General features: G+C 44.0%; 1 protein-coding gene across 5 annotated transcripts in view; it reads left to right on the forward strand.

The window, feature by feature from the left end:
- MRAP2 (melanocortin 2 receptor accessory protein 2) overlaps positions 1-12901 on the forward strand; it is a 57634-nt gene that overhangs the window by 8537 nt on the left and 36196 nt on the right. For 3 of the 5 annotated variants that reach the window (XM_011953488.1, XM_011953489.1, XM_011953487.1), the window contains exon 2: positions 11231-11364. In XM_011953488.1, the coding sequence (XP_011808878.1) occupies positions 11238-11364 (127 nt within the window). In that variant the 5' untranslated portion in view covers positions 11231-11237. Of the gene's footprint in view, positions 1-6414; positions 6594-11048; positions 11111-11230; positions 11365-12901 lie in introns of those variants that run through there. The other 2 variants (XM_011953490.1, XM_011953491.1) reach the window with 2 other exon arrangements.

Raw genomic sequence — 12901 nt, forward strand, 5'->3', positions numbered from 1 at the left:
CGGCCGGGGGCGCCAGCCCCCGGCAGTGAGGGGCTTGACACCTGGGCCAGCAGTTGCAGAGGGTGTGCCGGGTCCCCCAGCAGTGCTGGCATGTGCTCGAATTCTCGCAGGGCCTCAGCTGCCTCCCTGCGGGGCAGGGCTTGGGACCTGCAACCAGCAATGCCTGAGCTCCCTCCCCTCCGATGTGGGCTCCTGGGCCTCCCGAGCCTCCCTGACAAGCACTGCCCCCCTGCGCCTCCACACTAGGTCCCATGGACTGCCCAAGGGCTGAGGAGTGTGGGCGCACAGCTCGGGACTGGCGGGCAACTCCTTTTGCAGCCCAGGTGCCAGATCCACTAGGTGAAGCCAGCTGGGCTCCTAGGTCTAGGAGGGACTTGGAGAACCTTTATGTCTAGCTAAGGGGTTGTAAATACACCAATCAGTACTCTGTATCTAGCTAACCTAGTGGGGACTTGGAGAACTTTTCTAGCACTGTGTCTAGCTCAGGGATTGTAAATGCACCAATCAGCACTCTGTCAAAATGGACCAATCAGCTCTCCATAAAATGGACCAATCAGCAGGATGTGGGTGGGATCAGCTAAGGGAGTGAAAGCAGTCTGCTGGAGCCAGCAGTGGCAACCGGCTTGGTCCCCTTCCACACTGTGGAAGCTTTGTTCTTTTGCTCTTTGCAATAAATCTTGTTGCTGCTCACTCTTTGGGTCCATGCTGCCTTTATGAGCTGTAACACTCACCGTGAAGGTCTGCAGCTTCACTCCTGAAGCCAGCAAGACCATGAACCCACCAGAAGGAAGAAACTGAACACGTCTGAACATCAGAAGGGACAAACTCCAGACACACAGTCTTTAAGAACTGTAACACTCACCATGAGGGTCCATGGCTTCATTCTTGAAGTCAGTGAGACCAAGAACCCACCAATTCCGGACACAGTACCTCTCCTTTTCACTCGTTTGCTAAAAGAATGGTTCAGCTCAGGACCATAACAAATAGTGTGTGATATGGTGTATGCTGCTTGGAGACAGATACTATGAGCCAAAAATACAAAGTAGTCTTGTTTGGCAAGTCATCCTCACAGTGATTTAAGACACGGCCAGTCTCTCTTATTCTTATTGTGCCAAGTGTTTCAAAAACTCCACTAATTAGAATTTAAAGAGTGGTTGATTCCCTGGTATTCTTAAAATGGTCTAATTTGGAAGTTTAAAATCTTTAAAGTTTTAATTCACTTAGCCAGGCTGTTTTAGAATAGCAGTTATATAAAACAGTATGACTCAGTGAGAGGCCAAGTCTAGTCTTTGGGGGGTCTGATGTATACTTTCTTGCTGCTAAAATGAGAGACTCAGATAATCCATGTAATGCGATTTGAGAGAAGAGAGAGATCTTCATGTGGTAAAATAGTTGGAGAGATCTCTTTGGAGGAGGTAATATCTGGTCCCTACCCACAAGGGTAGACAGGAATCTGGAGAGGAGGAAGAGGAAGTCCAGCTTGCAGGTGGAACTGAATGGGCAAAAGCTCAGAGGACCACCTTTGAGGGTTTCCCCACCCCAGGTTCCTGTACCATCATGAGCCCTCCCTTTTTTAATGACCCTGTTGTTTCTACTGTCTATGTCTTCAGGCTTTTTTGTTGCCCCTTAACCCGTGTGTATGTGTGTGTGTGTGTGTGTGTGTGTGTGTCAGGGTGGGTGTGACACAGTGTTTAGAATATCCTTGTTGATCTGAATGGACTCATAATAATTTTAGCATGTTCAAAACTAGTGCTCTTTCTCCAGGAAGGGCATATTTATGAGAACTTAGTGGACATGTTTGCTGAAGATGGCATGAAGTGGAATAGATTAATGACATTTTGTAAATGTTTTCTTTTCAAAAATGTATTTATTTTTTAGTTATAGTAAGAGTGATTGGTATAAAGTAAGTCATTTTTAATGGACTTCCTAGGACAGTTTAATTAGTGCACCAAAGAGAACATTCCACATACATGGATTTAGCCAATTGTGGATGGAAAATATTTAAACAAGAAAAGGATAGTTAGCTAGATTTGAACAACAAAAAAAAGGATACTGAACATGCACAGACTTTTTTTTCCTTGTAATTTATTCCCTAAATAATACAAGATAACAAATATTTACATAGCATTTATACTGTATTAGATATTATAAGTAATCTAGAGATTAAAATATACTGGAGGCTGTGCATAAGTTCTGTGCAAATACTACACCGTTTTATACTGGGGACTTGAGAATCTCTGGATTTTGGTATTTGAGAGGTCCTGGAACCAAGCCTGCACAGATGCTAAGGAATGACTGAATATATGTATACCCAGTGAATGATGGTAGTGACATTGGACATGCTGGACATGGGCAGCCAAGATGAACTTGAATAAGGTGTTGGCGGAGCTGTCAGGTGCAGCTGATGAGGCTGCGAAGGCAGAGATCCAAATCTGCATCGAAGCCAATAAGGCCCTGATGAAGGCCCTGGAATTGGCAAGCCTGTCCCCGAGACCTATGTGCTCTGGAGCCACCTCCACAAATGACCTGCCCCCACCCCTCACCCTTCCTTAAAGATGAAGAAGCCTGAAAAAAAAAAAAAAGTATACACACAGGCTGGGCACAGTGGCTTACACCTGTAATTCTAGCACTTCAGGAGGCCAGGGGTGGGTGGATGACTTAAGGCCAGGAGTTTGAGACCAGCCTGGCCAACATGGTGAAACCCCGTCTCTCCTAAAAATACAAAAATTAGGTGTGGTAGTGCACGTCTGTAATCCCAGCTGCTCGGGAGGCTGAAGCATGAGAATGGCTTGAACACAGGAGGCAGAGGCTGCATTGAGCTGAGATCGCGCTACTGTAGTCCAGCCTGTGTGAGGAGCAAAACTCTGTCTCAAAAAAAAAAAAAAAGTATATATAGACACACACACACAATGTGTATGTTCACGTGCGTGTGCTTTCACGTGCATGTGAACACACATACACACCCATAATACAAATAGATACAGACCACTGAGTTTGTGATACAAGTGAAAAGCAACTTGATAATTTTGTTAAGTTACAGAATCATAGATCTGGAAGGATTTTCACTACATCCCTTTCAGTTCTTTTCCTTTGTTTATAAAGGGGGTGAATATTTCAGCCATAATAGGTAACTCTCATGTGAATGTAGTAGACAGAAGCAGTGTCATGCGAACCACCATGGAAGTGTCTGCTTGCTGTGAAAATATCGATGTCAGACTGCTAGCCCTCCTGTCTTGCAGAGGACTGCCTTTATTGAGAAATTATATCTTCTCTACTTGGACAGTGTTTAAGATAACTGTCTACAAAATGATAATTATCAATAATAGTTGTTTTTAAAATTTTTCCTTACTTTGCAAAATAAAAATGCTGGCAAGTCTGTATTCCAGGTCCATGAAAACTGGCTGGTCTCTAGAAAACATTCCCCAGAGACTGGATGGAACCAGTTTAATGAAATTAAGGTGCTTCCTTTTTGTTGTTGGGAAGCTGCTAATTTTAAATGTTATCCATGAGAAGGGCCTGAAAGCTTTGGAATGATAATTTGTAGTGGACTTCTCCTGAAATGAATTGGGGTAATGACAGGTACAACAGAAGGTAAAGCTTATAAAAAGGAGAATTTGACCAGGTGCAGTGGCTCATGCCTGTTAGGCTGGTGCAAAAGTAATTGTGAATTTTGCCATTAAAAGTATTTGCAAAAACCACGATTACGTTTGCACCAACCCAATACTTGCTGTCTTTAAGAATCTGGCTATTCTAGGTACCTCATATATGTAGAATCGTGCAATATTTGTCCCTTTGTAACTGACTTATTTCATTTAGCATAATGTTTTCAAGGTTCATCAAAGTTGTGGCATGTTTCAGAACTTCATTGCTTTTTAAGGCTTAATATTGCATTGTATATACAACATTTGGTTTATGATTCATCTGTGATTGGACACTTGGGTTGTTTTGACCTTTTGGCTGTTGTAAATAATACTACTATGAACATAGGTATGCATAAATATCTGTTCAAGTCTCTCCTTTCAGTTCTTTTGGTATATATCCAGAATTAGAATTGCTGTATCATATGGTTATTCCATGTTTAAATTTTTGAGAAACTGCCATACTGTCTTCCACAGTGACTGCACCTTTTTACCTTCCTACCAGCAGTGCACAAGGGTTCCAGTTTCTCTATACCCTCACCAACACTTATTTTCTGATTTTTGGTAATTACCATGTTAATAGGGTGTGAAGTGGTGTCTCATTATGAAGATTTCTTTTTGATAGTTGGTTCTTTGACTTGACACTAGTAATTTAAAGCGTGCTTTCCCTAACAGTTTAGAGATAGAGCAATAATCAAGTAGTCATGGGAACTCAGAAAACCTAACTGTAATAAAAGTGACTGACTTGGTATTCTACTGGTGCCCTCAACTAGCCTAGAATTTTTTGAAGGACAGACCAAGAAAAGCAACGTCTAGAAAAGGCTAGAGTTAAGCCTATGCCTTTCCTGTGGTTGGTGAAGCCAGCTCCACCATGATAGCATGTTGTGGTGGCAACAGGACATTGACATTGGAATACAGGACGGCAGTCTAACACGTAGACACACATGTAGTGGGATGGAGCATTACGGTTCTGTTTTGTCATGTTATTACAATTCCCTTGTCCTGATTCTACTTTCACCAGCTAATCTTCTGATCTTAAATTTTGTTTCCCAGACCATGTAAAACATGTGCTGTGGTCAGTGTGAAAATTGTTTTCCTTATTCAACAAATGAATATGCTCATTATAAATCATTCTGCTATGCTTGGTTAGCATGACTGAGTCCATAAGGGCTTTCTCATCTCTGGAAGACTGAAAATTCAGTTCCCTGAATCTGTAGAGCCGGGGGCAGAGGTGCAGTCATATCTGAGAGCCATGCCTCTTCTCTTCTCTGGAAATTTTCTCCAGATGGAGACTTTACAGCTTCTTTCCTGGGTGTGTAACATGAAATTCTTCTTGATGTCCAGCTGAAGTCTATTAGAATGGGACTAACCTGTGGAGTACTACAGAGCCAGGAAACACTCACTTTAAAAATTACTTCTGGCTGGGTACAGTGGCTCATGCCTGTAATCCCAGCACTTTGGGAGGCAGAGGCAGGTGGATCACCTCAGGTCAGGCGTTTGAGACCAGCCTTGCCAACATGGTGAACCCTTTCTTTACTAAAAGCACAAAATCTAGCCAGGCATGGTGGTGCATACCTGTAATCCCAGCTACTAGGGAGGCTGAGGCAGGAGAATCGCTTGAACCCAGGAGGCGGAGGTTGCAGTGAGCTGAGATTACACCACTGCACTTAAGTGACAGAGGGAGACTCCATCTCAAAAAAAAAAACCACAAAAAATCAAAAAAAAAAACCTTCCTAGCCTGTTTACTACCATATAGGTGCCCAGGCATAACAGGAAGAGGTAGATTTATGAATACAAACTGCTTGTCCCCTTTGAGATACCAGCTGGTGAAAGAAGGGTGCCTACTTCTTAATTAAGCAATCTTTATTTCAGGTGGTGACTACATATCTATCAGTGTAAAATATTAAGTCCCATTTCTGTTTTTGGAAGTTGTTCTTCTGTTGGCATTGATTTTTATGTTAAGATGGAAGAAGTCTTCACTCCTTGCTGCTGGAAACAAGTTGCTGACATGCACAGGAGAAGCAGGGATAGGCAGGAAATAGATACATCCTGAATTCTCTGTCAGCTGTCAGTCACCATTTTTTGAGGACTGATGGGTAATTGAGTACTTTCTAGGAAATACTAGAGAATGGCATAAAACTTGGCAGTGTAGAGAAATTTGGGAAGTATGTCCATTTGAAAAGGAAGAGCCCAGCATGTGTACGTTTGTGTGTGTGTGTGTGTGTGTGTGTGTACGTGCGTGTAACATCTCTAGACTTAATTGAGTGGCCAGAGCATCAGACTTCAAAAGACTCATACTCGAGTCAAAATAGTAGTAAGGAGGAAAAGACTACAAAGTCCTGGAAGCACGATATTTTTTATTTAATTGGAGGAAAGAAAAATCCACGCCCCATGAAAGACACCACTGACTTAAAATGGATTCACAGAAAAAGAATCAGCAGACCTGGGAATGAAGTGGGAAGTGCCAGTAGAAGGTGGTGGTTTATGCAGACTCTATAAAAAGGAGAAGTAAACTGGAGAATAACACCATGTTACTGTTTTTAAAGCACTGCCCTGGGAGGACAATGTGGCAGCTTTGATTGAGAGGGTCAAGCATGATCCCTTGCTGGGAGGTGCTGCCTTATAGAGATGCTTTAAGAAGATCCAGCTGGCTTGGAGTGTGATTCATAATGTTGAAGTCTCTCATTTTCTATGTGACCCTACCCACTTAGACATGGGTAAGCTGGGTGCACCATTGTTCTGTGCAAGGAGGAAATTAAGCTTCTAAAGTTGCAGCTCTGAAGTTCCCACCTTGGGCTCATCAGCCGCCAAAGTGCAGCGTGGCTGAGCTTTATCTTTGGTTTCTCAAGTCTCTTTGCTGGAAGAGAGAGAGGGTTATGAGTCACAAGGGTGACTTCTCTATGTTGTGTGGGGGACAGTCATTCCTGGAAGTAAGAGGAAGAAAGATAAGAAGAGGTAACTAACAAGACCTTCCTGGCCTGGGCCAGAACAGAGGTTGGTGGTCCTGGGTGGCACGCCTGCTTTTGGAGTTTGAGGATTGAAGAGGAAGGTGAGAGAGTCATTGCAGTTGGGAATTTTGATCATCTGACTGGCCATTAGGTCTTCCCCTGTACAAACTGGTCAGCATAGGTCTTTGGATTTGTGGCATTGGCTGGCGGTTTCTTGGAATGCCTTAGTAGCTGCGCTGTCAGTTGTGTGCATGTTTGTGTGGGGGCATGCTCATTTTTCAGGGTTTCTGGCACCTTTTGGATTTCTTCTTAATGTGCTAGTCCTGTGCCTAGGTTAGTAGTTACTTGAAAAACTCATCTGCTGATGTTTACCCCTTAACATGGATAAAAAGTGTCTAACTCCAAAGAAGCAGCCCTCTTACCATGCATACCATCGTAATCCGCCAAGGATATTGACACAAAGCCATTTATTCATAGAATAATGGCTTTATTATTAGAATAGAATTTATTCATAGAACTTCTTTGGGAAGTTCTATGTCTGAGTACATCTCCTCAAATTCAGGGAGGTGGAGAGAATTGCTTGGTCCATTTTTAAGAAGGTAGAGAGGGCTGGGCACGGTGACTCACACCTATAATTCCAGCACTTTGGGAGGCCTAGGCAGGCAGATCACCTGAGGTCAGGAGTTTGTAGACCAGCCTCGCCAACATGGCGAAACCCTGTCTCTACCAAAAACACAAAAATTAGCTGGATCTGGTGGTATGTGCCTGTAGTCCCAATTTCTTGGGAGGCTGAGGCAGGAGAATCACTTGAACTCGGGAGGCAGAGGTTGCAGTGAGCAGAGATCTCACCACTGCACTCTAGCCTGAGTGACAGAGGGAGACTCCCCTCAAAATAAAAGAAGGAAAAGAGGCCAGGTGTGGTGGCTCATGCATGTAATCCCAGCACTTTGGGAGGCCAAAGCAGGAGGATCGTTTCAGCCAGGGAGGTCAATGCTGCAGTGAACTGTGATTGTACTACTGCACTCCCACCTGGGCAATAGAGTAGGACCTTGTCTCAAAAAAAGAGGGACGAGGAGGAAAAGAGAGTGCCCAGGAGTGGTTTAGGAACCTGGGTTGGAGCAGGAAAGATTGGATAGTCCGAAGAAGGGGTGAAAGTGATGAGAATGTGGGTTGGAGAAGAGGTGATGGTTTAGTGAGAGGTGTCTGGGCCTGCTCACCACACTTTCTCTGTTTGGGTTTGTGATCTCCCCTCTTCCCCAACAATGGGCTGGCCTGGGCCACACTACCCTGTGCACACCTGGAAAAGGTAAGCTTCCTTTCAGGGCTAGCTTTGGGATGCAGTCCTAATCTTCATTTTTGCTTTTGTTGGCAATGATGCTTTCAGCTGTTCAAAAGAGCAATTTAGTCTCTGTGTTGTGGAAGCTTGTTTAGGATATGTTTCCTGTCAAAGAAGTTATTTTTCATGACTCTAATATTATAAAGAAATCTGACATTAAGAAAATCTCAGTGTGGGGAGGGTGGTTCTCAGGAGTGGTAGCCACACAGACAGCAGCTGCCCGTGGAGCTGCCGCTTCCTGCTGTTGTGTTCAAGAGAGAGCAGCTGCCGGCCTGTCAGCACCCCAGGGAGTGAGGCTCAGTGCCAGGCTGCCTCCCTTACTGCTTGGATGGCCCAGATCATGCACACTGTGGTGGAATAGCAGACTCTGGGGGCTGCTGCTTGGACATGCTGGCAGTTCCCAGCTTATGTTTCAGCAAAGCTTGGAGAGTCACTGCGGGCTTGGTAATGGGGATGACACAGAACACTTCCCTAGCACTGCCTTATGTTTGTTGTTGGTCCTTGTGCATCTGATGGCCTAAGCTGGTTAATTTGAGACTTGCATGAAACAATAATGCCTCGTGGACTTTTTCAAGGGCACTAGGTGACTGCTTTAAAGAAGAGGTCAGAGGTTCTGTCCTCCAAAGCTATCTTTGGGATTCAAGAAGTGAGAGGAAAGAGCCACTGGAGACAAATGCCCCTCCTTTTGTTTGAAGGCTACTCAGGCAACTGGTGGCTGCTTGGGGAGAGCTGGTGTCACATTTCATTCTGCAGAATGAGAACCTTCTGTAGGCTGGCTCTGTTATTCAGTCATTCTTGTCTGTCAGTGTTGGTCAGAACTTCACTCCTCTCTTCCCACCTTCAGGACTTTTGCACGTGTAACTTACATTACCCTTTGGTAATGCCCTTTAGTAATCAATCCCTAAATAGTTCATTTAGATGAAAGGGGATAGTGTAAGGGGGAGAAAAAGAAGGCATGTCTCTGTTATAGGGTGGGTGGTTGATATTCCTTACAGTTAACTCTTACACGGACATATTTTATTGACTAGTTCCTGACTGGCCCTATGAGGGTGATGTTACTGCTGCTTTCTGACTGGTCCTGTGGACCCTGGCAGCCACAGATGAGGGTCCCCACTGTGTGCTGACTTTGGGAACTGTGTGGCCGTGGGAGAACAGCTGTTGGTTCTGTGGTGTCCTGAATACACACCCTCCATCTTTATTTTCTTCATTCCTTTAAGTACTTTTCACTATTTTTCTGTTCCAGATGATGTTTAGTGCCTCCCTCCACTCTGCTGTTACAGTAGCTGTAATGTTGATTTCTACTAAAAATGATATGATCAAACCAGACTTCATCTTACTTTCCTTAATAAAGAAAAAAAGGAGAGAAATATTATTTTATTTTTGAGTTGGTAGAAGAGCATGAATCCCAGGATGTAAATGTTGATCATTTTAACTTTCAAATGATCTAAACACCTTTAAGTAATTTTTGGTCATAGTTTTATTTATTTGTCTAGGCACCGTGGCTCACAGCTGTAATCCCAACACTCTGGAGGGTGAGGCAGGTAGATTGCTTGAATCAATCAATTCACACTTGGTGCATTTGGTAAGAATTGGCTGGCCAGGGAGTTGGGTGTGTCTGAAGAACAAAGCGAGGCTTTTCTATTCAAGATCAGCATTTCTAATTAATAGTTGTGCGGCCTGCTAATGTTTTTCTTAATTTTTCATGCAACATCACATTTAATTTTTATAGCAACTCCATGAAGTGGGTACCATAATCATCTTCATGTTATTAGTGGGAAAACTGAAGCTCAGATTTTTTTTTCGTGGCTCTATAGCAGGGATTGGCAAACTTTTTCTATAATGTAAGACCAGAAAGTAAATATTTTAGACTTTTTGGGCCCATCCTTTGAACAGTATGATGACATGGGGTTGGAGTCTTTTTCTGTGGAGTCATGTCTGGGATGGGAAAGAAGGGGTGAGGGAAAGGGGAGAGTGATGCAGAAGTGTGGTGGAAGGGTGGTGGTGGTGATTTTGCCCCAGCTTCCCTGAGGATTGTGCCCTGGAGGCAGTGGGGAGGGGTGCGGGTGAAAGAAACCTCAGAAAGCTCTTGAAGCAGGCGCAGTGGTAGTGACTGCTCATGAATCTTCGTTTCCACTGATATTTCATTCAAATTTTCCCTTATGTTACTGCTATTTGTCGCTTTGTCTCCCTTTCTCCATTATAAGGGAAGGCCTGTGGTGTACTGATCTGTCTCATGCATCTCTGCCCACCCCACAGTGTGCAGTGTCTTGCACACCGTAGGTGCTCAAACACAGTTATTGAACACAGGCTGCATTGACTTACCACCTTCGGTATCCATGCTGCTCAGTGCAGTCATCTTCTCCCAAAGAAGTCAGGATTTTTTGGTCTAAAATAGTCGCAGTTAACAAAGATACTTGGGAAATCCTGAAAATATGATAAATTTCAGGAGTAAGCAGTTGGACAAGTTGTGGACTTCTGTTGAGGATCTTCTGCAAGATCCACTATGCAACTTTTGTGGCCTGTTTTTCTTTATTCACTCCTTTTTATTAAACTTAGTTTCCTCCAGCCCCACTGGAAGCAAGAAAAGCAAACAAACAAACAAAACCTTAGGTTGTTTATCTCCATTGTTGCATAGTAGGTGTTCAATGGATACATACTGAGCTAGTTCATTTCTGATACTAATTTAATTACTTCTCCTAAACATTCTTTCTTCTTACAGAACTCTCTGTCCTCTACTTCGCAAATCCCACAAAACATCTCACCTCCACATATAAGCTGATTACTCGGGAATGGTACAGGAGGCCCTTGGTGATTCTAATTGTGAAAGACTAAAACATTCCCTTATAGGAGAACTGAAATCAATGTCAATCTGAGATTGAGTAATACATCAAATTAGTATCAGAAATGAACTAGCTTCAGCAGACTCTTTACATACTCTTGCAGGTATAGGTGCTGAGGCTGAAGCTGTAAGCTCAGAGATTTTGACATACTCTTTCCCTCCTTTCCTTCTTTCCTTCATCAATTACTGAACATTGGTTATGTGCCAGGCATTGGGTTAAGTTCACAAAAAAATATACGGTGTCTGGTTTCAAATACATTTATTACAGTCTAGTGGCGAGGTGAAAGGAAGTAGTGGCCATATGACTTGAGGTGTGGGCAGCTGGTAAGAACCTCTCCTGGCCTAGGGGGTAAGACCTCCTCAAGGGTTTTGCTGCCAATCTCCTGAATGTGATCAAGAGTAATTAAGGTAACTGTGCACCTCTGGATGAATTAACAGGTTCTGCACTTGACTTTCTCAATTTGTACAGGTTGAAGATGTCTGCCCAGAGGTTAATTTCTAACAGAACTTCCCAGCAATCGGCATCTAATTCTGATTACACCTGGGAATATGAATATTATGAGATTGGACCAGTTTCCTTTGAAGGATTAAAGGCTCATAAATGTAAGTTTTATACAATTCCTCACTGTAAGCATAAATTGTATTTCTCTTAACCTGTGAAATCCCCAAGGATTATTTCTCCTGAACATTCTGTCTTGTTACAGAACTCTCTGTCCTCTACCTCCCAAATCCCACAAAACATCTCGCCTCCATACATAGGCTGATTGCTTGGAAATGGTACAGGAGGGCCTTGGTGATTCTAATTGATGAAAGACTAAGAAATTCCTGTAGTAGGAGAACATGAATCAATGTCAAGCTGAGATTGAGAATTTTAAAAAAAGCATTTGCTATTTTAGCTCCTCCAAACTGTGAATGTTTGAACTATCAAAAATATGTATAAAAATAGGATCTGGAACTGTTATTTGAAGAACCTTCTTTTGTAACACAGCAGCATCTTTTCATCCTAGTTGGTTTTCTAGAGCTGTGGAGAGCAGTGTATCCATGTGTGTTCATAATGATGGGCCAGAATAGCCTGCGATCATTTCTAACCCTGTGTTCTAGGCATGAATTGTGTTTCATGCTATTGGAGTAATTAAGGGTCCAGCACAGAGCAAGGAAATGTAATTCTGTGAGACGTTGCTATTCAACTCCAGTCATAACTGAATGCTGACTGGCCAGCATGAGACATCCTTGCTTCACTAAGTAGAGTTAACAGTTAACATGGTAGGCACGAACTGCTGCCCAGTCTCAGGTCCTGTCTTGGACCCCGTAAATATCCCAGAAATGTTCATTTTTGTCAGAGTGAATTATCCACAGCACTGTAAAATTTTTACGTTCTTAACTGGTCCAGGTTAGTGGGACACATTAGGAAATATAAGAGGACTTGGAGACACAAATGTAGCAAAGAAAGTGTTTTTGGGGGGCGGAGCAAGATGGCCGAATAGGAACAGCTCCAGTCTCCAACTCCCAGCACGAGCGACACAGACGACCGGTGATTTCTGCATTTTCAACTGAGATACTGGGGTCATCTCACTAGGGAGTGCCGGACAATCGGTGCTGGTCAGCTGCTGCAGCCTGACGAGTGAGAGCTGAAGCAGGGAGAGGCATCGCCTCACCTGGGAAGAGCAAGGGGGAAGGGAATCCCTTTTCCTAGCCAGGGGAACAGAGACACACAACACCTGGAAAATTGGGTAACTCCCACCCCAATAACGCGCTTTAAGCAAACCAGCACACCAGGAGAATATATCCCTCATCTGGCCGGGAGGGTCCCACACCCACGGAGCCTCCCTCACTGCTAACACAGCAGTCTGCGGAGACCTAACCGCAAGGCAGCAGTGAGGCTGGGGGAGGGGCGCCCGCCATTGCTGAGGCTTAAGTAGGTAAAAAAAGCCGCTGGGAAGCTCGAACTGGGTGGAGCTTATAGCAGCTCAAGGAAACCTGCCTGTCTCTGTAGACTCCACCTCTGGGGGCAGAGCACAGCAGCAGAGGCCTGTGCAGACGTGAATGACTCTGACAGCTTTGAAGAGAGCAGTGGATCTCCCAACACGGAGGTTGAGATCTGAGAAGGGACAGACTGCCTGCTCAAGTGGGTCCCTGACCC

The sequence above is a fragment of the Colobus angolensis genome, unplaced genomic scaffold, assembly GCF_000951035.1.
Source record: "Colobus angolensis palliatus isolate OR3802 unplaced genomic scaffold, Cang.pa_1.0 Scaffold362, whole genome shotgun sequence".
NCBI lineage: Eukaryota > Metazoa > Chordata > Mammalia > Primates > Cercopithecidae > Colobus > Colobus angolensis.